At 41.1% G+C, this 24,453-nt stretch overlaps 1 protein-coding gene across 2 annotated transcripts in view; it reads left to right on the plus strand.

Annotated features, from left to right (window-relative positions):
• Nucleotides 1–6,741: 6,741 nt before the first annotated feature.
• PIK3R4 (phosphoinositide-3-kinase regulatory subunit 4) overlaps nucleotides 6,742–24,453 on the plus strand; it is a 76,153-nt gene continuing 58,441 nt past the window's right edge. The window contains exons 1-6 of one of the 2 annotated variants that reach the window (XM_025294050.3): nucleotides 6,742–7,185; nucleotides 8,452–9,235; nucleotides 14,225–14,358; nucleotides 15,499–16,081; nucleotides 20,391–20,525; nucleotides 22,994–23,215. In XM_025294050.3, coding sequence (XP_025149835.2) covers nucleotides 8,503–9,235; nucleotides 14,225–14,358; nucleotides 15,499–16,081; nucleotides 20,391–20,525; nucleotides 22,994–23,215 — 1,807 coding nt within the window. In that variant the 5' untranslated portion in view covers nucleotides 6,742–7,185; nucleotides 8,452–8,502. The remainder of the gene's footprint in view (nucleotides 7,186–8,451; nucleotides 9,236–14,224; nucleotides 14,359–15,498; nucleotides 16,082–20,390; nucleotides 20,526–22,993; nucleotides 23,216–24,453) is intronic. The other variant, XM_025294044.3, reaches the window with a different exon arrangement.

The raw sequence follows: 24,453 nt of genomic DNA on the forward strand, positions 1-24,453 counted from the left end.
AACTGGACATGGAACAACAGACTGGTTCCAAATAGGAAAAGGAGTTCGTCAAGGCTGTATATTGTCACCTTGTTTATTTAACTTCTATGCAGAGTACATCATGAGAAACGCTGGACTGGAAGAAACACAAGCTGGAATCAAGATTGCCGGGAGAAATATCAATAACCTCAGATATTCAGATGACACCACCCTTATGGCAGAAATTGAAGAGGAACTGGCTTAAAGCTCAACATTCAGAAAACGAAGATCATGGCATCTGGTCCCATCACTTCATGGGAAATAGACGGGGAAACACTGGAAACAGTATCAGACTTTATTTTTCTGGGCTCCAAAATCACTGTAGATGGTGACTGCAGCCATGAAATTAAAAGACGCTTACTCCTTGGAAGGAAAGTTATGACCAACCTAGATAGCATATTCAAAAGCAGAGACATTACTTTGCCAACAAAGTTTCGTCTAGTCAAGGCTATGGTTTTTCCTGTGGTCATGTATGGATGTGAGAGTTGGACTGTGAAGAAAGCTGAGCGCCAAAGAATTGATGCTTTTGAACTGTGGTGTTGGAGAAGACTCTTGAGAGTCCCTTGGACTGCAAGGAGATCCAACCAGTCCATTCTGAAGGAGATCAGCCCTGGGATTTCTTTGGAAGGAGTGATGCTAAAGCTGAAACTCCAGTACTTTGGCCACCTCATGCGAAGAGTTGACTCATTGGAAAAGACTGATGCTGGGAGGGATTGGGGGCAAGAGGAGAAGGGGACGACAGAGGATGAGATGGCTGGATGGCATCACTGACTCGATGGACGTGAGTCTGAGTGAATTTCGGGAGTTGGTGATGGACAGGGAGGCCTGGCGTGCTGTGATTCATGGGGTTGCAAAGAGTCGGACATGACTGAGCGACTGATCTGATCTAAGGGGCAGGAGGAAACGAACTAGTGTTACATTTTTTCCCCTTCTCTATACAAATTTAAAAAGAGATTTCTCTTAAAATTCTGTGTTGCCATGATGACACCTGGTTCCACCCGAACTTAGCTTTTCTCAAATCTTGAGCTTGCCAATGTATTTTTCTCATGGAAATGTTTGTCTCTAGCTATGTTAATGTGCTATGCATTTACCTTAGACTCTATCTTCCAGTTGTTCAAAGGCTCAGATTTAGACTCAGAACCACTTGACAAACCAATATTTTATACTCATGCATTGTTTTCCTAATCTATGTTAATGAAGCTATATATTTGTATGGAAAACCTGGCTTTCTTCAAGATTCATGTCAATCATTTTATGGCCTGGGATGACTCACCTGGTGAGTCTCTGAGGTTTGAGATGTTTCCTTTCTCTAATTAGCAGATTTTTGAGACGTTTCCTTTCTCAAATTAGCAGACTGCTAGTAGCCATTTAACAGCCAGCTAAAGACTAGCCTGCAGGTATTCTTTCTGCCCCCTTCTGATGTCTATGTCAGAAGCTTTCTCTATTTCTTTTATACTTTAATAAAACTGTATTACACAAAAGCTCTGAGCAATCAAGCCTTGTCTCTGGCCCTGGATTGAATTCTTCTTCTCTGGAGGCCAAGAATCCCGGCATTTTTCGTGGTTCAGCTACAACATTTCACCAGCACGGGGGCTGCTGTGGATTCGCCAGGCACGGCACAGCTGTACATGGACCTCTGGTTCCCTCACCCACATCAGCCAGCCTCAGGGTCTTTCCCACCCCATCTCCTTGGCCGCCCAGGCCAAAGGCAAAGGCCAGGGGCCCTGCCACCACTAGCTGCGTGTCAGGTCTCACGAGACCCTCTTCCAACATCATCCCCTCTTCCAAATGGCTCCTCCCAGTTTTCAGGGAGACTGAGGCTTCAAGGCCCCGATGCACCCCCAGCCCAATCATGCCTTTGTTGCATTCAATTTTTAAATTAAAAAAATTTTAATCATTATTGGTTAAGATGGTTAGTTTCTTTTTTCTTTTCTAAGAATATACTTTTTATTTTCTTATTTTGTTTATTTGGCTGTGTGGAGTCTTAGTTGTGGCATTTAGGATCAAGTTCCCCAATCGGGGATCAAACCTGGGCTGCCTGCATTGAGATCATGACGTCTTAGCCACTGGACCACCAGGAAAGTTCCTTGATGGTTAATTTCATGTGTTAAGTTGGCTGGGCCACAGTGCCCAGTTTTTTTGTCAAACAGAGTTATGGTAGCTGTGAAGGCTTGATTTTTTTTAAATTGATGTATGGTGGATTTACAGTGCTATATTAGCTTCTGGTGTATAAAAAAGTGGTTCACTTATATTGTTGTTGTTCAATCCCTCAGTCATATCTGACTCTTTGTGACCCCATGGTCTGCAGCACACCAGGCTTCCCTGTCCTTCACTATCTCCTGGAGCTTGCTCAAACTCATGTCCATTGAGTTAGTAATGCCATCCAACCATCTCACCCTCTGTTATCCCCTTCTCCTCCTGCCCTCAATCTTTCCCAGCATCAGGGCCTTTTCTAATGAGTCAGCTCCTCACATCAGGTGGCCAAAGTATTGAAACTTCAGCTTCAGCATCAGTTCTTCCCATGATTATTCAGCATTGATTTCCTTTAGGATGGATTCATTTATACATATATATATATTCTTTGGAAGGAATGATGCTAAAGCTGAAACTCCAGTACTTTGGCCACCTCATGCGAAGAGTTGACTCATTAGAAAAGACTCTGATGCTGGGAGGGATTGGGGACAAGAGGAGAAGGGGACGACGGAGGATGAGATGGCTGGATGGCATCACTGACTCAATGGACATGAGTCTCAGTGAACTCCAGGAGTTGGTGATGGACAGGGAGGCCTGGCGTGCTGCGATTCATGGGGTTGCAAAGACTCGGACATGACTGAGCGACTGATCTGATCTGATCTGATCTGATATTCTTTTTCAGATCCTAGATATAGGATACTAGATATAGATACAAGATACTAGATATAGTCTCCTGTGGTATACAGTAAGTCCTTGTTGTTTATCTATTTTATATATAGTAGTTCATATCTGCTAATCTCAAACTCCTAATTTATCCCTCCCTTTCTGCTTTGGTAACCATAAATTTGTTTTCCACGTCCGTGAGTCTGTTTCTGCTTTGTAAATAAGTTCATTCATGTCATATTTTAGATGCTACATATAAATGATATATGGTATTTGTCTTCATCTTACTTGTGAAAGTATTTCTGGTAGCCACATTTTGAAAAGTTAAAAAAGATTAATTTTAATACACATACAAGATTTTTATTTAATCCATTATTTCTAAAATATGACTTCAAAATATCATAAATATTGAAAAGCTATCCTTGAGACTTAAACTTGTCTTTTTTTGGTATCGAGCTCTTAAAATGCTGTGTGTGTTTCACACTTAGAGCACATCTCAATATGGAGGAGTCACATGTTGAGTCAAGTCACATCTCAAGTGTGTCAAATGTGTCTAGTGGCTACTGTATTGAACGGTGAGGTCTAAGGGCTGGATTAGATTCAGGTTAAATATCCTCGGGAGAATGCTTTGCTGGTGGATACTCTGTGCTATTAGTGATGTCAAGTTTGAACACATGGATAAAAGATTTACTACCAGAGTTTTCCACCGTGAAAGATTCATTCCCCCCTTTCTTTCTAATGTAAAAAGTAACCTGCAAATATTCTTTGGGCACCATAAGTCTATCTTGTTGCCCCGGAGCCTTTTAACACACGGTTTTAGAATTCATTGATGCTCCTTGTGGAAACCAGATATTATACGTCAGGTTACAAATTTAGTTATGACCAACCTAGACAGCATATTAAAAAGCAGAGACATTACTTTGCCAACAAAGGTCCATCTAGTCAAAGCTATGGTTTTTCCTGTAGTCATGAATGGATGTGAGAGTTGGACTATAAAGAAAGCTGAGCGCAGAAGAATTGATGCTTTTGAACTGTGGTGTTGGAGAAGGCTCTTGAGAGTCCCTTGGACTGCAAGGAGATCCAACCAGTCCATCCTAAAGGAGATCAGTCCTGGGTGTTCATTGGAAGGACTGATGTTGAAGCTGAAGCTCCAATACTTCGGCCACCTGATGCAAAGAACCAACTCATCTGAAAAGACCCTGATGCTGGGAAAGATTGAGGGCAGGAGGAGAAGGGGACAACAGAGGATGAGATGGTTGGATGGCATCACTGACTCAATGGACATGAGTTTGAGTAAACTCTGGGAGTTGGTGATGGACAGGGAGGCCTGGCGTGCTGCAGTTCATGGGGTCACAAAGAGCTGGATATGACTGAGTGACTGAACTGAAATTCTTTAAACAGAGTTACCTGTGACTCCACACTCCTAGGTGTTTACTCAAGAGAAGTGAAAACATATGACCTCAAAAAGCCTTACGCACTACTGTTCATAGCAGCATTATTTGTAAGAACCAAAAAAGTAGAAACAACCCAGATGCTTATCAATTCATGTGATATATTTATACAGTAGAATATTGAGCAGTAAAAGGAAATGAAACACAACTCCAACAGGTATAATCCTCAGAAACCTGTGAAATAAAAGTAGTCAGTCACAAAGACCCACATGCTGTATACCATTTATAGGAAATGTTCAGAATAGGCAAGAAACAGAAAGTGTTAATAGATTGGCAGTTGCTTAGGGCTGGGAAGGGGATGAGCAATGGGCAGAATGGAGAGTGACTGCTAACAGTTACACGGTTTCATTTTGGGGGTCAGGAAAACGTTCTAAAGTTAGATTATAGGGATGATTGCACAACTGTGTAAATATACAAAAACCCCACCGATTTGTGTATTTTAATTAGGTGAAATTTATAGTCTGTAAATTATATCTCTATAAAGCTCTTAAAAAATTCAACTTCAGTTCAGTTGCTCAGTCATGTCCGACTGTTTGCAACCCCATGAATAGCAGCACGCCAGGCCTCCCTGTCCATCACGAACTCCTGGAATGCACTCAAACTCATGTCCATCGAGTTGGTGATGCCATCCAGCCATCTCATCCTCTGTCGTCCCCTTCTCCTCCTGCACCCAATCCCTCCCAGCATCAGAGTCTTTTCCAATGCGTCAATTCTTTGCATGAGATGGCCAAAGTATTGGAGTTTCAGCTTTAGCATCAGTCCTTCCAAAGAACACCCAAGACTGATCTCCTTTAGAGTGGACTGGTTGGATCTCCTTGTAATTTTCCTAAGTAAGCCTGTGAATTCTCTTAAAGGACTCTGCTCTGGTGTACTTGGGTGAAGGCTGTTTGAACAGGCTGTGTGGGATGTCAGAAAGCCTCAGAGTTTAGGAATTGTGTAGAAGACCTAGATGGGGAATAAGACCTAGATGGGGAATAAGTGAGTGAAAGTCACTCAGTCCTGTCCAACTCTGTGACTCCATGAACTACCATGGAATTCTCCAGGCCAGAATACTGGAGTGGGTAGCAGTTCCCTTCTCCAAGGGATCTTCCCAACCCAGGGATCGAACTCAGGTCTCCCACATTGCAGGCGAATTATTTACCAGCTGAACCATAAGGGAAGCCCAAAACATACACCTAAATGAAATACCCCCATGTAGCACCAATTTGCCAAAAATATACTTGTAGTTTTTGCTCCTGTAAAAGGATATTTTACTCAGGCTATGTATGGCTCTTGTCCACCAAGAATGAGAGAAAACAATATTATAAGAACAACATGGGTAAATAAAATCTCATCAAAATACACGTTAAGGACCCTCAACACCACGATTGGGTTCAATTAGCCATTTATCCCTTTGATGGTCTCAAAGCACAAGTAGCATAACTGCTCTTACCTAATTGCAGATTATCCCATACTAGAAAACAGAGCCCCTGTTTTATACATAGATATATCCCCATTTTCAAGGACCAGCAGGTAGTAGGCATACAAATGTTTGTTATCTAATAATATAACCAGGATGGTAATTATAACCTTTTTCACAAAAATAATTACAAGGAAAACAATATGTATATATATAAGCTCTGGAAGTCAACAGGTGAAGACTAACCTATCAAATTACTGTTGATGTATGCTATTTTAGCATTTAGTCCTATCTGACTCTTTTCAGTCCCATAGACTGCAGCCCACCAGGCTCCTCTGCCTAAGGAATTTCCCAGGCAAGAACACTGGAGTGGGCTTGCCATTTCCTTCTCCAGGGGAATCTCCCTGACGCAGGGATGGAACCCGCATCTCCTGCATTGGCAGATGGATTCTTTACCACTGGGCCACCAGGAAAGCCCAACCTATCAAATACATAAATTTAAAAATACAAATAATACAACAACAAGGGCAACTGCTTCTCAGTTATAATTTGGGTAATAATCTAAGGAGTTATATCAATTAAATAATAGTGTGTTTTAATAAATAAATCCCCAAACTGTGGCATAACAAGTGTGCTTATTTGCTCGGTGGTGTCTAACTCCTTGCGACCCCATGGACTATAGAGTCCATGGAATTCTCCAGGTCAGAATCCTGGAGTTACCCACAGCCCACCAGGCTCCTCTGTCCATGGGATTCTCCAGGCAAGAATCCTGGAGTGGGTAACTGTTCCCTTTTCCAGGGGATCTTCCCAACTCAGGGATGAAACCCAGGTCTCCCGCACCGCAGGTGGCTTCTTTACCAGCGGAGCCACCAGAGACGCCCTCATGTTTTCTTCCTCCAGTCTTCTGGAGTGAGGCCACGCCCCTCCCCGGTTTCCCAGCAACCAGGCCCACCGCCCCCCCCTCGCTCCTCCTCCGCTAGCTTCGCCCCGACGTCACTTCCTCTCCGCCACAGGAAGTGGGGTCCGAGCCGGCGGCTTCTCCCGGGAGCTCGGCCCGCGAGGTGTCAGCCGGCGGCCGCAGGAGAAGCTGCGTTTCCCCGGGACCCGGAAGCCGGCCTGTCCTCCGGGCTCCGACTCCCGCTTGTGCGGGAGGCCCTGGGGGAGTCGGAGGACCCTGACGGTTCAGGCCCGCTTGAGAGGACGGCGAGGCCCGGGAACGCGTGGCCTCTGAAGCGACGGGGCTGGGCTCTCGTCAGCCGCGGCCCCAAGAGCTCCCCGCGTGTCCCGCGCGGGCCGCCGGGGTCCCGGACGCCTTCCGCGGCTCCCTCGTCCTCCCTCTGAGGGGGCTTCTCCCGGCTGCTGGCTCCCTTCGCCGCCCAGACCCCGAAGGGATCCGCCGTGAGCTCCAAGTGAGGCAGCGGGCCGTCGGCTTGTGACACTTCCCACTGCCCCAGGGTAAAGGTTTGCGTGTGTGCACAGCCGTGCGTGCTTGTGTGCTTTGGTTTCCTGCAAGATCTGAGCTATGAGAACCTTGGGTTGTGATTGGCAAGGAGGGTGTTTTGATTTCCTGCAAGATCCGAACTAGGAGAACCTTGGGCTGTGTTTTTGCAAGGAGGGTGTTTTGATTTCCTGCAAGATCCGAACTAGGAGAACCTTGGGCTGTGTTTTTGCAAGGAGGGTGTTTTGATTTACTTTCCTTTAACATCTCTGCCGGGGTTCTTCCCTGTTGTTGTAAACCAAACAGCTCTTCTGCCTTCAGTTAGCTGAGTGGGAAGGCACGCAGGAGTTAAGGCCGGACGGGTCCACGATATGGTGATAGTTTGGGTTTTTTTTTTTTTTTTTTTAAGCCACTCAGTGGTATGCGACTCTGCGATCCCGTGGACTGTGTCGCCTACCAGGCTCCTCTGTCCATGGGATTTTCCAAGTAAGAGTACTGGAATGTGTTGCCATTTCCTTCTCCAGGGGATCCTACCCACCCAGGGACTGAACACAGGTCTCCTGCATTGCAGGCAGTTTCTTTACCATCTGAGCCACCAGGGAAGCCAAGCCTAACCTGTTTGTATTTGGCGACTGTAGAAGGCAATAGCACCCCACTCCAGTACTCTTGCCTGGAAAACCCCATGGACGGAGGAGCCTGGTAGGCTGCAGTCCATGGGGTCGCTAGGAGTCGGACACGACTGAGCGACTTCACTTTCATGCATTGGAGAAGGAAATGGCAACCCACTCCAGTGTTCTTGCCTGGAGAATCCCAGGAACGGGGGAGCCTGGTGGGCTGTCGTCCATGGGGTCACACACAGTCGGACACGACTGAAGTGACTTAGCAGCAGCAGCAGTTAGATTTAAGATGTGCTTGGGTTTCTTATTCGAGATTACACATTCTTCTTGGACAAATAACTGTGTCACATAGCACTTTGGTGCCTCTTTCAGCCCCAAGCACAATACTGAACACGTAGTAAAGATTTGTTAAATTTTTCAAGTATCAGGAAATACACATTGTGACATTTCAATTTAATATTGATGGGGCCTATTTTCCTTTAATATCCCTGAAAGGACGACAAAATAATAAGATCTTTTAAGATAAATATGTCTGAAATTTAGAGGCTGCCAAGAAGTTGTTAAGTACAGTCCTGTGGGGTGGAAGAGAAATATGATGCATCTACCTTGTAGAAGGATGCCACATAAAAAATGATGTTTCATTGCTTCTTTTTTTTTCTTTCTTTTTTTCAGAAAGTACATGTTGTATCCTAACTTGCTGTCTCAGAGGTGCTTGCTGCCATCATGGGAAACCAGCTCGCTGGCATTGCTCCCTCCCAGATCCTTTCTGTGGAGAGTTATTTCTCAGACATCCATGACTTTGAATATGATAAGAGTCTGGGGAGTACTCGGTTCTTTAAAGTTGCCCGAGCGAAGCACCGAGAAGGCCTGGTGGTTGTGAAGGTCTTTGCAATTCAGGATCCCACGTTGCCTCTCACCAGCTATAAACAAGAGCTGGAGGAACTGAAAATCAGGCTTCATTCTGCCCAGAACTGTCTGCCTTTCCAGAAAGCTGCCGAAAAAGCCTCTGAGAAGGCAGCCATGCTCTTCAGGCAGTACGTGCGGGACAACCTGTACGACCGCATCAGCACCCGTCCGTTCCTAAATAACATCGAGAAGCGCTGGGTCGCTTTCCAGATCCTCACAGCTGTGGACCAAGCGCACAAATCTGGCGTCCGTCATGGGGACATCAAGACGGAGAACGTGATGGTCACCAGTTGGAACTGGGTTCTTCTAACGGATTTTGCCAGTTTCAAGCCCACTTACCTTCCAGAGGACAACCCGGCAGATTTCAACTATTTTTTTGACACTTCACGGAGGAGAACTTGTTACATTGCTCCTGAACGTTTTGTCGATGGTGGATTGTTTGCCACAGAGTTAGAATATATGAGAGATCCTTCAACTCCACTTGTAGACTTAAACAGCAATCAGAGAACAAGAGGAGAATTGAAGCGAGCAATGGATATCTTTTCAGCAGGTATTTGAGTTGGTCAGCTTTGCTAAGGTGGGAATGTGCATTTACTTTAACTCTTGAATACAGAAATTAACTTTTTGGTAAATCCACCTACTCTTCAGACAGATGTATTATTTCATTGAATGTGTTTTAAGTACCTAGAAAATGCAGAGAGTGGTCTGCTTATTCAGATGTTTAAGGAATATTTGAATTCTTCTGTATGTGTCAGGCACTGTCTTAAGTGAGAGAGATGAATAGTTATGTTTCTCTTTTCAAGGTGCTTGCCCTTTAATTGGAGAGATTGGTATTGAAAAGAGATTTCGGTGCACTGTTTTTTGCTGTGGTGGTGATGTGCTTAGGGTACTGTTACAGGAACATAAGGATACTTAAATGAGTCTTTGGTGGTGATGGGTGGAGAGGCAGAATCAGGAAAGGAATCTTTATTGGAAGGATGATAATTACGCTGAAACCTGAAAGGTGATTATGGCTCAGATGCTGAGTTGTGGTCGACTCTGCAACCCCATGGAGTGCAGCACCCCAGGCTTCCCTGTCCTTCACCAGCTCCCAGAGTTTACTCAAACTCATGTCCATTGAGTCGGTGATGCCATCCAACCACCTCATCCTCTGCTGCCCTCTTCTCCTGTTTCCTTCAATCTTTGCTAGAAACAGGGTCTTTACCAGTGATTTGGCTCTTCCTATCAGGTAGCCAAAGTATTGGAGCTTCAGCCTCAGCATCAGTCCTTCCAATGAATATTCAGGGTTGATTTTTCCTTTAGGATTGACTGGTTTGATCTCCTGTACAAGGGACAGCACCACAGTTCAAAAGCATCAGTTCTTTGGCACCCAGCCTTTATGGTCCAGCTCTCACATCCATACATGACTACTGGAAAAACCATAGCTTTTACTATACACACCTTTGTTGGCAAAGTAGTATTTGCTTTTTTATGTGTTGTCTGGGTTTGTCATAGCTTTTCTTCTAAGGAGCAAGCATCTTTTAATTTCATGGCTGCAGTCACTATCCACAGTGATTTTGGAGCCCAAGAAAATCTGTCACTGGTTCCACTTTTTCCCCACCTGTTTGCCATGAAGTGTTGGGATTGGATGCCGTGATCATAGCTTTTTGAGTGTTGAGTTTTAAGACGGTTTTTTCACTCTCCTCTTTCACCCTCATGAAGAGGCCCTTTAGTTCCTCTTCACTTTCTGCCGTTAGAGTTGTATCATCTGCATATCTGAGGTTGTTGATATTTCTCCCAGCAATCTTGATTCCACCTTGTGGTTCATTCATCCCAGCACTTCGCAAGATGTACTTTGCATAGAAATTAAATATGCATGTTGACAATATATAGCCTTGATGTACTCCTTTCCCAATTTTGAACCAGTCCGATGTTTCATCTGTGATTCTGTTTTTTCTTGATCTGCATACAGGTTTCTCAGGACACAGGTAAGGTGGTTTGGTATCTCTTAAAGAATTTTTCCACAGTTTGTTGTGATCCACACAGTCAAAGGCTTTTGTGTAGTCAGTGAAACAGATGGTTTTTTGGAATTTCCTTGCTTTCTCTGTGATCCAGTGGATGTTGGTAATTTGATCTCTGGTTCCTCTGCCTTTTCTAAATCTAGCTTGTAGATCTGGAAATTCTTGGCTCACGTACTGCTGAAGCCGAAGTTGAAGGATTTTGAGCATTACCTTGCTGGCATGTGAAATGAGTGCAATGGTTTGGTAGTTTGAACATTCTTTGGCAATGCCCTTCTTTGGGATTGGAATGAAAACTGACCTTTTCCAGTCCTATGGCCACTGCTGAGTTTTCCAAATGTGCTGGCATATTGAGTGCAGCACTTTCACAGCATCATCTCTTAGGACTTGAAATAGCTCAGCTGGAATTCCATCACCTCCACTAGCTTTGTTCATAGTGATGCTTCCTAAGGTCCATTTGACTTCACAGTTCAGGATATCTGACTCTAGATGAGTGATCACACCATCATAGTTATCTGGGTCATTAAGACTCTTTTTGTATAGTTCTTCTGTGTATTCTTGCCTCCTCTTCGTAATCTCTTCTGCTTCTGTTAGGTTCCACCGTTTCTGTCCCTTACTGTACCTGTCCTTGCATGACATAGTTCCTTGGTATCTCCAGTTTTCTTGACGAGGTCTCTAGTCTTTCCCATTCTGTTGTTTTCCTCTGTCTTTGCACTGTTCATGTAAGAAGGCTTGTGGTTAGATTCGGGTTATTCGTTCTCAGGGCCTCTGTGTAGGTGATGATGTCTTCATACTGTGGTATCTGGAGCAAATGGTATGTATTGGTGATGTTTATTTTGATCATGTGCTCAAATTCTTGCCCAATTTCTCCTTGCTGTAGTTACTTTTAGTTTTTGTTTTTAATCCCTTGCAATTAGTAAAGCAACCTGTGGGAAGAAACTTTCAGCACCATACTAGTATCCTGCCAGTCATCATGATTTCCTCTTTGATTTTGGCATCTGTTAATCATTCTTGTCTTATTTGATCTTTACTGTGATGGTTGCAAAATGATGATCTTCCAATTCCAGCACCTTCCACTGTAGGCCTTCAGCATTCTGTGGGCTCAAGTATCCTTTCTTTCCCCTAATTTGTTTATTATTGTTGGTATGGACTCTTCTGGAGAAGCAGTGGCACCCAACTCCAGTACTCTCGCCTGGAAAATCCCATGGATGGAGGAGCCTGGTAGGCTACAGTCCATGAGGGGTCGCTAAGAGTCGGACACGACTGAGCAAATTCACTACTACTACTATGGACTCTTCATTTCCTACCTGCAGTTTGCTAATATTCTTTGGAGGATATTTATATCAGGGATATTAATGTATAGTTTTCTTTAATTATGATCCTTCTGTCTAGTTTGCTACTAGGGTAAGATTGGCCTCATAGAATAACTTGGAAAGTGTTCCTTCTCTCTGTTTTGTTAGGATTTGTCAAGGATGGCTGTTAATTATTTTAATGTTTGGCAGAATTCACTTGTTTAATTGGCTTAGGTTTTTCTTTGTGGGAGGTTTTTAATTACTAATTCCATCACTTTATAAGGTCTATTCAGATTTTCTTTTATGTCACCTTTGGTAATCTTTATCTTTTTAGGAATCTGTCCATTTCATTTAGTTTGTCTAATTTTTGGCAGGCATACATTTGTTTAAATTATTCCCTTAAAATTCTTTTCATTTCTGTGAGGTTGGATTTATGTCCTGTTTTTCCTACCTGATTTTTGTAGTTTGAGTCATCTTAGCAAAAGTTTGTCAGTTGTGTTGAGCTTTTCAATGCACGAGCTTTTGGTTTTGGTAATGTTCTCTAGTGTATTTTATACCTTACTGCGTAAATTTTCTCTCCAATTTCTGGTTTTCCTTTCCTTTTTCCTTTGGTTTTAGTTTGTTTCTCAAGGTTAAGATTAGGTTATTGTTTTGAGCTCTTCTTTTACAAGTTAGGTGTTTATAGTTTACATTTTCTCCAAATGCTGCTCTAGTTGCATCCCATACATTTTTGTATATTGCTTTCATTTTCATTCATCTCAAAGTATTTTGTAAGTTTTCTTTAATCATTCGTTATTTATGAATATGTTGTTTCATTCTACATATTTTTGAATTTTTCAGATTTCTCTTCTGTTACTGACTTATTTCATTCCACTGTGGTTTGAAGGACATAATTTCTATGATTTCAGTCCTTTAAAACCCTTGAAGCTCGTTTTATGCTCTAGCATATGGCTTCATCTGGAGAGTGTGCCACGTGTACTTGAGAAGAATTTTGTATTCTGTTAGATGGAGTGAGTGTTCCTTTGATATCCGTTAGATCTAGTTTACAGTGTTGTTCAGTTCTTCTGTTTTCTTTTTGCTTTGGTGTTCTTAATAGCCATTTTTAGTTTTTTTTTTAATTATAAAACTTGATACTATATGGATAGAAATTAAGAAATTTATTGAGTGTTTATATCAGGAACTGTCTTAGTCGCTTTTTAGTGAACAAAAGAGATTTTTTAGTGAACAAAATAGACAAAAATCCCTATGGAGTTCAGTGGGTATATGGACAGTAAAGAAATACATGCATAAAATATAAAATGTGGTGTTCAGTGCTGTTGGGAGAGGATTGTGCTACGTGTTGAGCGTGGGGTAGTTGTGTTAGGGGGCTTGCAGTTTTAAACTGGGCAGTCAAGAAATGCCACACTGCTAAGATGACATTTGATTCAAGATCTGAAAGAGGTTTAGGTATAAGCCATGAAGATTCTCGACGGAGTTGCATCCCAAGCAGAGGGACTGGCACATGCAAAGCTGTGACTCAGGTTGTTCAAAGATCTCCTTAAAACTTGTTAAATCTGGGTCATGTAATGATTCAGTGAAACTGCTTCATCTTTTTGGGAATGTAGATACTTTATTTCTTGTTTGAAGATTATTTAAGTGCACTATGCAGGGTATCTCTTCTCCCCCTTTAATCTTACAACCACACTTCTTAGCACTTCCCATTTTATAATTGTGTTTGTTTACTGGTTTATTTTCTCTCTTCTAGAATAAGAGCTTCATGAGGGTAGAGATTTTATCTGTTTCGTGCACTGTTAAAGTCTAGTGTGTGCTAGGCACCTGATAACTCTCTGTTTAATGGTTAGTAAATGAGTTGTCAGATATGACTTCTTAGTAGTTTCTTATGAACTTAATGTTTATAAATTCATAATAAAAGCACTATTATGATGACTTTCAATCTATCTGTGTATCTCTTAATATATGTGTATGTATAATGCATGTGTAGTACATTTGTTTTAAACTACAGAACAAGGAAGTAATTTTATTTGATTTAATTTTTTTAAGGAGAAAAATTAAGTAGGCCTTTTTTGACTTCATACTTTTGTAAACTGATGATTCACCAGTAGACGTTTTTTCTGCCTTGCTTGATTGTAGTTGTATGTTACATTAAAGAAGTTCTTTATCTTGAGTTTCACGAATTCTCTGAATTCTTGATCTGTATTACGGATCTCTTGCCTTTCAGTTTTAATGGAATCATTTCCTGCTGTTTTCCAGGTTGTGTGATCGCTGAGCTTTTTACAGAAGGCGTGCCTCTGTTTGATCTCTCTCAACTTTTGGCCTATAGAAACGGGCAGTTTTTCCCTGAGCAGGTGCTGAGTAAAATTGAAGATCGCAGTATCAGAGAATTGGTAACTATGCTGCAAATATTTACCATAATGTTTTAAATAGAATTATATTCTCCCTTCAGTATTAGTTCTCTGGAACGTTCTGAATTTGGGACAAGCAATAAAGCCCCACAGACTAATATAAGCCTCCTATTGTTTTTAGTTTGTTAGGCAGAAATGTATAATTTTTCCCCCTTCTTAGACACAGAGCTCATTTGACTTTATATTACACACACACACACACACATCTTCCCATTAGAATCCTAACTTTTCTTTGGACAGATTTGGAAGGAAATAAGGAGGTGCTTGGGCATTAGAGAGGTTGTCCAAGATAGAGCTTGCTGGTAAGTAATAAAGAGGTTAAATATGTAAAATGAGGAGACAGGAGAATCAGCTTGAGTGTAATACAGCAGTATAGGGGCATTTCATGTAGAAGCAGCTAGCTTTGTAGACCTCCCTTGACCTGAGGGCAGTTCTGGCAGGGGCGCTGTTGAATCACCCGTTATTGTAGCAGATTGGACGTGAGGAATTCTGGGAGGTCATGTCAGCCGTGTATCCACCCTGCTGTTTTGAGGGGATGTTTTTTACGGCATTTACTACAGTAACTGATGCATCTGATAATGACTCTGAGCTGCTGAAAGGTTATGGTATATTTAAAATACTCTTTAGTAAGGGAGGGAAACATGCATTTTGATTTCTTTAAAAAATGGCAAATATTAAAAAGTAAGATACTCCAGAACAAGCCAGTTTAGCTCACGCCAGTGAACAGTACACTGTGTTTAGGAGCTGGCATACCTGTCTGTTCTCGGGGTGGCGCCCATTATCGTGTTGTGTTGGCTAAGTAACTTTATGAATTTGGGCCTACCTTTTCTTAGCTGTGAAAGGAATGAATTTGACTACTTTTAAAGACTTGATCCTCTTTATGTGTCTGGACCATCTAGAGTATGTTACTGCGTGATTTCCTCTTGCTTTATAGGATGACAGTAGAGGCACGTTTTACTCAGTAGTCAGGTTCTGAAAGTAGTTTGAAAGGTGAAGATTGGAAAGAGTCAGTATTACCTCAGAATCCCTTTAAATCACGTGTAAGTTGGTGGTGTAGCTTTGGTCTGATTTAATTTGCTTTTCTTAAATCTGTGTTTTACTCCCATTCTCCCCTTGGTGTAGGTAACTCAGATGATTCACCGGGAACCAGATAAACGTTTAGAGGCAGAAGATTACTTAAAGCAGCAACGTGGCAATGCCTTTCCTGAAATATTCTACACTTTTCTTCAGCCCTATATGGCCCAGTTTGCCAAAGAAACATTTCTTTCTGCAGATGAGCGTATTCTGGTTATAAGGAAGGATTTGGACAACATCATTCACAATCTCTGTGGACACGATCTGCTGGAGAAAGCAGATGGAGAGCCCAAGGAGAATGGGCTGGTTATCTTGGTGTCGGTTATAACATCCTGCCTGCAGACCCTGAAATACTGTGACTCCAAGCTTGCCGCTTTGGAACTTATTCTCCATTTGGCCCCAAGATTAAGTGTAGAAATTCTTTTGGACCGTATTACTCCTTATCTTTTACATTTCAGCAATGACTCTGTTCCCAGAGTAAGGGCTGAAGCCTTGCGGACGTTGACTAAAGTTCTTGCTCTGGTGAAGGAGGTTCCTCGCAATGATGTCAACATTTACCCAGAGTACATCCTGCCAGGCATAGCCCACTTGGCCCAGGATGACGCCACGATCGTCAGGCTAGCCTACGCCGGTAAGAGCTTATTGTCCCAGTAAGTGACCACTGACATCCTGAAGTGAGTGACCGTAATACCTCTTGTTTCGCTGATATTTTTGGAAGTTCCAAAGAGAACCTTGAACTTCGGTCCTTGAACTATTTGTGTACATTTTGGTAATATTTATAGCTGATCTGTTCATGAAACTCAAGCTTTGTGTGTACTCTTATTATTTGAGGTGATCAGAATTATTAAGTGAAAAATATATAGCACATAATTTTATGATTTTACTGGGAGTATTAACATTTAATTTGGAGTAAGATGTTTACAAGTATGTGCTTCTGGTCTAGTGTCTTTAGGCCTTTCTGAAGTTTCTCTGAACAGATATGTTTGCTTGAATATTAGTATTAGGATATAACAGTCTATTGCTGTTAAAAAAGATTAATTTTGCTGGGTAGTTTGGTGTTGAAAGGACCTAGCCTGTTAGGTTACTGAATTTGAAGGTGCTTTCAGTTACTATGATGCTTAGGAAGTGTGGCTTCTTTGTGGTGAAGTGGGTGTGTTACAGTAACACATTTACCTGTTTTTATAAATATTTTTAATTCTCATAAAATCAAGTGATACAGATTTGTATTTTTGGTTCCCTAAATTAATTTTGAATTCTTATTTCTGCATGGAAAGTGTCATTGAAATATTCACATAATTCCATGATTTATTTCTAAAATATAATCTGATGGAAATTAGGAATTCTGAAGTCTTTGTAAATAGTATGTGACATGTGTGGTGATGATAATGTCTCTTTCTTTGAAAGATACTTGCTTATTATTAGTTCATTATTTGGTGGTATACTTGTTATTTTACTGGACTATGAGAAATGATCTTTGGACTCTGTCTTTACGGCTACACACATCCACAGAGTGATCGGTGCTTGTTGGCTTTTTAAAAAATATTTATCCATCTGCCTATTTACAGTTTCTGATTTCCATAGCTGTCTAGGTGTAAATTTTAGGCTTAGGAAATTCAGGATTTCTTTAAAGACATATCCAGGTTTATTATTTGGAACAAAGCATGTTTATAATTCACTTGGTAAAGAGAAATACAGTTGACCCTTGAACAACGTCGTGCTTAGGGATACTGACCCTCCGCACAGTTGAAAATCCTCTTATAATTTATAGTTGGCCCTCCATCCATGGTTCTGCATCTGTGGATTTCAGCCAGCCATGGATTGTGTGATACTGTAATTTAATTTAATATTGAATTGTTTATTAATATTATTTAGTAATATAAATATAAAATGTTTAATATTTCAATTTAATATTGAAAAAATTCAGATGTTCAAGGATCAACTTAATTGCACTAAATAAAATTAAATGAAAGAAAAGCCTATGGTTTTTAAAAACAAGCTGTGCTTTTTAGACTATTATGAGCTACTTTTGGTCCATCTTAGTCTTTTCTCAGTTGTAGTGAATAGGTAAGATTCTGATGTGTAGGTATTAATATATCGTATTTACATTCATTTATTAGCAGTCATAGCATAAAAACAGTAGCAACTGTTTATTGAAAAATCTGCTTTGTGTAAGGGCATGTACTGCTCCTGGTTGCAAGGGTTAATTGTATAAGATATAGAGATTCTGAAATAGGTTCTGGATTCTTTATTTTTTAATTCATTAATTTAACTGAAGAATAATTCCTTTACCATACTGTGATGGGCTCTGCCGTGCATCAGCATGAATCAGCCACAGGTATACGTGTGTCCCCGCATCCTGAACCCCTGCCGCCTCCCTCCCCACCCCCTCCCTCTGGGTTGTCCCGAGCACCGGCTGTGGGTGCCCTGCTTCAGGCATTGGACTTGCACGTGCCATCTGTTTCGCATTTGGTAATGTACGTGTTTCCGCGCTGTTCTCTCAGATCATCCCCCCTCGCCTTCTCCCGCTGAGCCAGAAGTCTGTTCTTTACATCTGTGTCTCCTTTGCCGCCCTGCATGTAGGATCGTTGGTGCCGTCTTTCTAAATTCCATATATATCCGCATTAATATACAGTGTTTGTCTTTCTCTCCCTGACTTACTTCACTCTGTATAATCGGCTCCAGGTTCTAGGTTCTGGGTTCTGTCTAGCTGTTGAAGCTGACACACCAGTCTTGAGCAGTAGGTATTAGAGTGTCTTCATTTCCCAGCTGAGGGGTTGGGATGGGAGAAGCTGAGGTATACCACCAGAGTGTACCAGGACTGGTTCTTTCTCAGTTCTCAGAGCTGCGGGTGTGGACCTGGATTTTGAGGCACCCTGCTTTTATCTGTCTGTTGGGTCTCAGGGTGAGAGGCCGTGGTGACCCAGGGTCAGTGCCAGGACCTTGCAGTGCCCCGTGCCACCCAGCCGTGGTGAGCCATGGCATAAGCATGAGCAGGCTGTGTTTTTACATAGAGTAAGAAGTCTCTTTGAACTTGTATGGCTAAGTGTAATTAAACGACACGTGTCAATAATGATAAATATTTAAAAATAATTAAAATTTTCTTTTGTTGTAGTGTTTTTAAACTCAAGAGATGCTGGTATGGATTTGTATCTTGTGTCAAGTGAACTGGCAAATGTGTTGTGGTTTATGAGCATAAATGGGGAGATAAGTAATAGATCTATTCAGACTTGAGAAGTGCCCAGGAAAAGAAGAGACTTTTCCTAATAAAGTTAAAGTGGAAGTATTCATCTGGAATCATCAGAGAATGGTATAGGATTCTCCTGCCTTTAGGCTGAGTAGGCGCTGCAAGGTATCAATATTTTTGTTCTATTCAGAAAAGTGTTGAACTAAGGGAGAAGGCAGTGGCACCCCACTCCAGTACTCTTGCCTGGAAAATCCCGTGGATGGAAGAGCCTGGTGGGCTGCAGTCCATGGGGTCGCTAGGAGTCGAACACGACTGAGCGACTTCACTTTCACTTTTCACTTTCATGCATTGGAGAAGGAAATGGCAACCCACTCCAGTGTTCTTGCCTGGAGAATCCCAGGGATGGGGGAGCCTGGTGGGCTGTCATCTATGGGGTCGCACAGAGTCGGACACGACTGAAGCGACTTAGCAGTGGCAGCAGCAAGTGTAGGGGGTGGGACTCCACGATGAAGGGAATCACTGTATTTGATAGACTAAAAAACGTCAATTATGGTGGGATGCATCTCTATTTCAGAGATGTTAAAAAGTGAAGAAAAAATGAGTCTTAGAATGAATAGAACAAGGTAGTTCATGTTCCGTGCCACTGACTGCTGAGAAGAGAAAGAGTGTGTCTTTGAGGGTATGGTCATATATTAAGCATGGGAGTGAGAGGGGAAGGGCAGAGGCAGGAATACACAAGAATGGGAGGAGGAGGAAAGCGTAAGCCCAGAGCAGGTAGAGTTAGCTTCAGGTGAGGCAGCAGCGCTAAGGAGCAGGCGTTCTCACAGTGGCCAGGAGTGGGGAATAGGCTTAGACCATCAGAGAGAAAGGAGAGGAGGCGGACCACTGCAGGAGCATGGCAGACAGCGCTACTCTGGTTCAGCAGGAACCCCAGGACCACTGTAAGGCAGGCCCTTAAGGGGTGCTGCGCGTGGGTAGTGGTCCTCTGAGCTAGTCCTGACGCAGTTATAACTGTGTGAGGAAACTGAGACTCAGGTTGGCTGAGCACTCAGCTGGTAAGTGTCAAGGGCAAGGTTTGAGCCAGGACCTGGGTGATCCTAAAGGTCAGCTTTTTAATTTAATGTGAAATGTGTTTCTCTGGTAGCCTATTGCATATCTCTTACTCAAGATGATGCTGTTGCAAAGATAGGTCTTTGTGGAAGAATTAAGCTTTTTTTTTTTTTTTTTTTTGCCTCAAATGATTTGAGTGCTATATTTTGGTTATTTGGTATTTTTTTCAGTTTTATTGAGATGTAATCGACATACCTCACTGTATCGTTTTAAGATGTAGAGCATGATGGCTTGATTTACATATATTGTGAAGTGATTACTGCAGTAAGTTTAGTTAGCACCCATTGTCTTAAAAGATATAATAAAAACAATGAAAAACTTCTGTTTCCTTGTAATGAGAACTCTTAGGATTTACTCCAAAACTTTCATATGTGCCATGCAGCAATGTTAACTGTAGTTACCATGTTGTACATTTCTGTATTTTTAAAAGAAGTTTATGTTTTATGATTAAAACTGGTAGTTTGGGTATAGTTGTAGATTATGAGATTAGTCGCTAAAAGTCAGATTAGGTTAAGTACTAAATTGGAAAGTCTTGCTTTTCTTTAGTTTTAGTATTATTTATATGTATTAAAATTTAGGGAAAATAAGTTATAAGCATTATACAAATTTATGATTATAATTATTATAAATTTTCTCCCTTTTATAGAAAACATAGCTCTGCTGGCAGAAACAGCTTTGAGATTCCTGGAATTAGTACAGTTGAAAAATCTCAATATGGAAAATGACCCAAATAGTGAAGAAATAGATGAAGTTACACATCCCAATGGAAATTATGACACAGGTAGTATGATTTTCTCTTCCAGATTTTCTGTTATTTAGAAAGAATCGCTGTGTTTAGAATGTGAACGCGCAGCAAACTGTCTTTTGTGATTCTGATGCGAAACAAAAGGACACCAGACGTGTGGGGGGCAGTGGAGGGGGGCTGCTGTGTGACTCTTCTCTTCTGCTCTTTCTTACGCATTGTTATCTCTCCAGAACACGACCAACCTGTCACCACAGACTCTAAGCTCAGTAGTTTTTCAGCCAGAATTGACTTGTATCAACAGCAAAGCTAGCTGAATTATAAAATAATTATAGGATAAAAGGAAAAACATTGATAACACCATAGCTAAGGAATCTAAACCTTTCCTGCTTATGTAAGAATATTCTGACATACACTCAGTCATAAACTGTTTATTTCATACTACCTATGATTCTTGTATCAAAACCCATACCTTTTATCATAAAGCAACAATGTAACGGTGAACTCTGTAAGGTCTATCCCTGACTCATGTTTCTCTACATCGATAACAGGTTTTTAACAGGCTTTTAGTTAATGTTTATTGGGTTGAATATTTGTAAGTCAAATAATATACTAAGATGTTTTCTAAGGTATTTCTAGTTCAGAAAAACTAGAGAAATCTACTTTTCAGATGAGGAAACAGTGGCAGACTTTATTTTTTTGGACTCCAGAATCACTGCAGATGGTGACTGCAGCCATGAAATTAAAAGACATTTACTCCTTGGAAGGAAAGTTATGACCAACCTAAACAGCATGTTAAAAAGCAGAGACATTACTTTGTCAACAAAGGTCCATCTAGTCAAGGCTATGGTTTTTCCAGTAGTCGTGTATGGATGTGAGAGTTGGACTATAAAGAAAGCTGAACACCAAAGAATTGATGCTTTTGAACTGTGGTGTTAGAGAAGACTCTTGAGAGTCCCTTGCACTGCAAGGAGATCCAACCAGTCCATCCTAAAGGAAATCAGTCCTGGGTGTTCATTGAAAGGACTGATGTTGAAGCCGAAACTCCAATATTTTGGCCACCTGATGCAAAGAACTGACTCATTGGAAAAGACAGTGATGCTGGGAAAGATTGAAGGCAGGAGGAGAAAGGGACGACGGAGGATGAGATGGTTGAATGGCATCACCGACTCAATGGACATGGGTTTGGGTGGACTCCGAGAGTTGGTGATGGACAGGGAGGCCTGCCGTGCTGCCGTCCATGGGGTCGCAAAGAGTCGGACAGGACTGAGCGACTGAACTAAACTGCACTGAAGACGGCTGTAGTGTCTCATTTACTTGTTAAATGGACCATTTTATGCAACAAATATTATTTGGAGTTGAAGACACGGGAATAATTTTAAACTTACAAAATAATGTATCAGAAAGGAAATTCTTGGAATTACTTGGAAAATAATACTGTTGTACATCCTATAAGCATGTAATTGGACTGTTTATTTTTTTTAAATATGTTTATTTGGCTGCATTGGGACTTAGTTGGGGCACTTGGAATTTTCACTGTGTCATTGGGATCTTTCTTGGTGGCGCAGGGGCTTCGTTGCTCCAGGCGATGTAGGATCTTAGTTCCCTGACTAGGGTTCACACCCACGTCCCCTGCATTGCAAGGTGAATTCTTAACCCCTGGCCCACCAGGAAAGTCCTTGGATGTTTTAACTAATGAAGTTAGGCAATAAAACTTTGGGGGAGTTAATCTCAAGTTTTTCTTAACATGAATATAGACTTGTGTCTTTCAGACCACCTGTTCCCTTGATGGTGGCTACACCAGAAGTGGGCTCCGCCTTCATTCATTTAGTCAGTGGATAACTGTTACAGGCTCCGCCTTCATTCATTTAGTCAGTGGATAACTGTTAAACATAAGCTTTGCACCAGGTGGTTTGTGTGCTTACTGTGAGCATTTAGGGATATGGTGGTAAGTGAGACAGAAAAGATCCCTGCTCTTTTGAGACTGGTTTAGTAAGGGGAAGACAACCAACTGAGTAAATAAATGAGTGAAAAATGAAGGGTGGGTAGGAGATAAGATCAGAGAAGGAGGTGGTGGCCAGATCATGTGAAGTCTTGTCAGGACTTGCAGTGTGTTTTCTGGCTTTCTAAACTGTAATTAACCAACACCTGCACCATCAGATTATATCCTGACCAGTCTTAAGCGGTTTCGCATCCTTAGGTCGATCTTACTGGACAGCATCTGGTGCTTTCCCGTAGCTTTTTTCTCTGAGCCTCATAAATAAAGCTAGTAAATAGTGAGGTAGTGGCCATGCTTGTAGCGTCTGCTTATTGCAGTGTTTTTCGATCTATGTTTCATCTTCCCAGCTAGCCTCCCATGCTTTGCGTAGTGGAAAAGCTTAGTGATTGTAGGTTTTCTTTGGCGGCTCCTGTGATCATTCTATTTCCTGCAAGGAGTGAGAAAGACTGGGTCTGTATGTTTGGAGAAAAGAAAATTGATCACATTTTTCTTTGTTTTCTTTTTTTAGAGCTCCAAGCCTTACATGAAATGGTCCAGCAGAAAGTTGTCACTTTGCTAAGTGACCCTGAAAATATCGTGAAACAAACCTTAATGGAAAATGGGATAACACGGTTGTGTGTATTCTTTGGACGTCAGAAAGCCAATGATGTTTTGCTGTCCCACATGATCACTTTCCTGAATGATAAAAATGATTGGCATCTGCGTGGAGCTTTTTTTGATAGTATAGTTGGTACGTTTTTGTTTGTTTTCAAATTTATCTTTAAGATTTGAATTATCTTCTCAAACAGATAACTTCCATGCGGTCTGAAAGGTGACAATACTACCAAATTTCATTAAAAAGGAAATGAATTCCTGGTATTTCTTTCTGTCTTCATGCTTTTGGTTGATGGGAATATCTTAGGTGATGGGAATATCTTAGCTGATCAAGAGATTGAGACGCACATACAAAGGGATGCCATGTGGTCATTAAAAAGTGTGTTCTGAAAGAATATTTAATGACCTGGGAAGGTACCATGAAGTATTACTAAAGTGACTGAACTCAGTTGAGTACAGGTAATAATAACAAATGATATGTTTATTAAAAAGGCTGAATATACTAACGTGAACAGTGATTATTTCTGGGGCTGGGATTACAGGTAATTGGGTTCTTTTTTTTTTTTTCATTTTTCCGTATTTGTCAAATTTTCTATAGTAAACATGCAGCACTTTTACAATCAGAAAATAACAGTATAATTATGATTGAAAATCAGTGTAATTAAAAAGGAAGCTTAGAGGCTTTGCTTTTTTGTAAAACCAAAAATTTGTGAAAAATTAGTCGACTTTTTTCCCACTATTTTTTCAAAATGTTGCAATTCTTAATTTTCAGATTTATTTAAAGAAGAGAAATAATCTTGTATTTTATCTATGTATGATTCCTGCTGTATTTAGATTCAGAATTAGAAATGAACTTATTTTGAGTAGATTAAGTCATGTTTTACACTAAGATTTAATATTTTTCATTTTGGAGTAATAACTCATTGTTTACCACCTGATTGTACTGACCTTTTCAATTTTAGATTTGGTTATTTATGAAATACTATGTGCTAAAGCTATATTTTTACAATTACCCACTAACCCTTTATATATCATTTTACACATGATTGTAAAACTTGTCTATTAACTCAAAAAAGCTTAAAAACGGTTCTGCACACTGGTAAGCTTTTACAGTATCCAGACTTTCTCATGTAGCAGAAGCTGTGGAGTTTATAGATTTTGATTTTCAGTAATCTGGGAAAGTAACTGATAAAAGGTTTGCTGTTGGATGTTTTTCCTAAAAAATAAAAATAGGAAAGAAACTCATCTAGCAATAGTATTCCTGTTTCTACAAATATAACTGTATAACGTGGTAGAGAAAAGAATACTTCCTACTTTTGAAAAGTCTTGAAATTACTGTTCTTGCTTCATTATAACTGGAGATTACTGTACCTC

This window comes from Bubalus bubalis, chromosome 1 (genome assembly GCF_019923935.1).
Source record: "Bubalus bubalis isolate 160015118507 breed Murrah chromosome 1, NDDB_SH_1, whole genome shotgun sequence".
NCBI classification, from domain to species: Eukaryota; Metazoa; Chordata; class Mammalia; order Artiodactyla; family Bovidae; genus Bubalus; species Bubalus bubalis.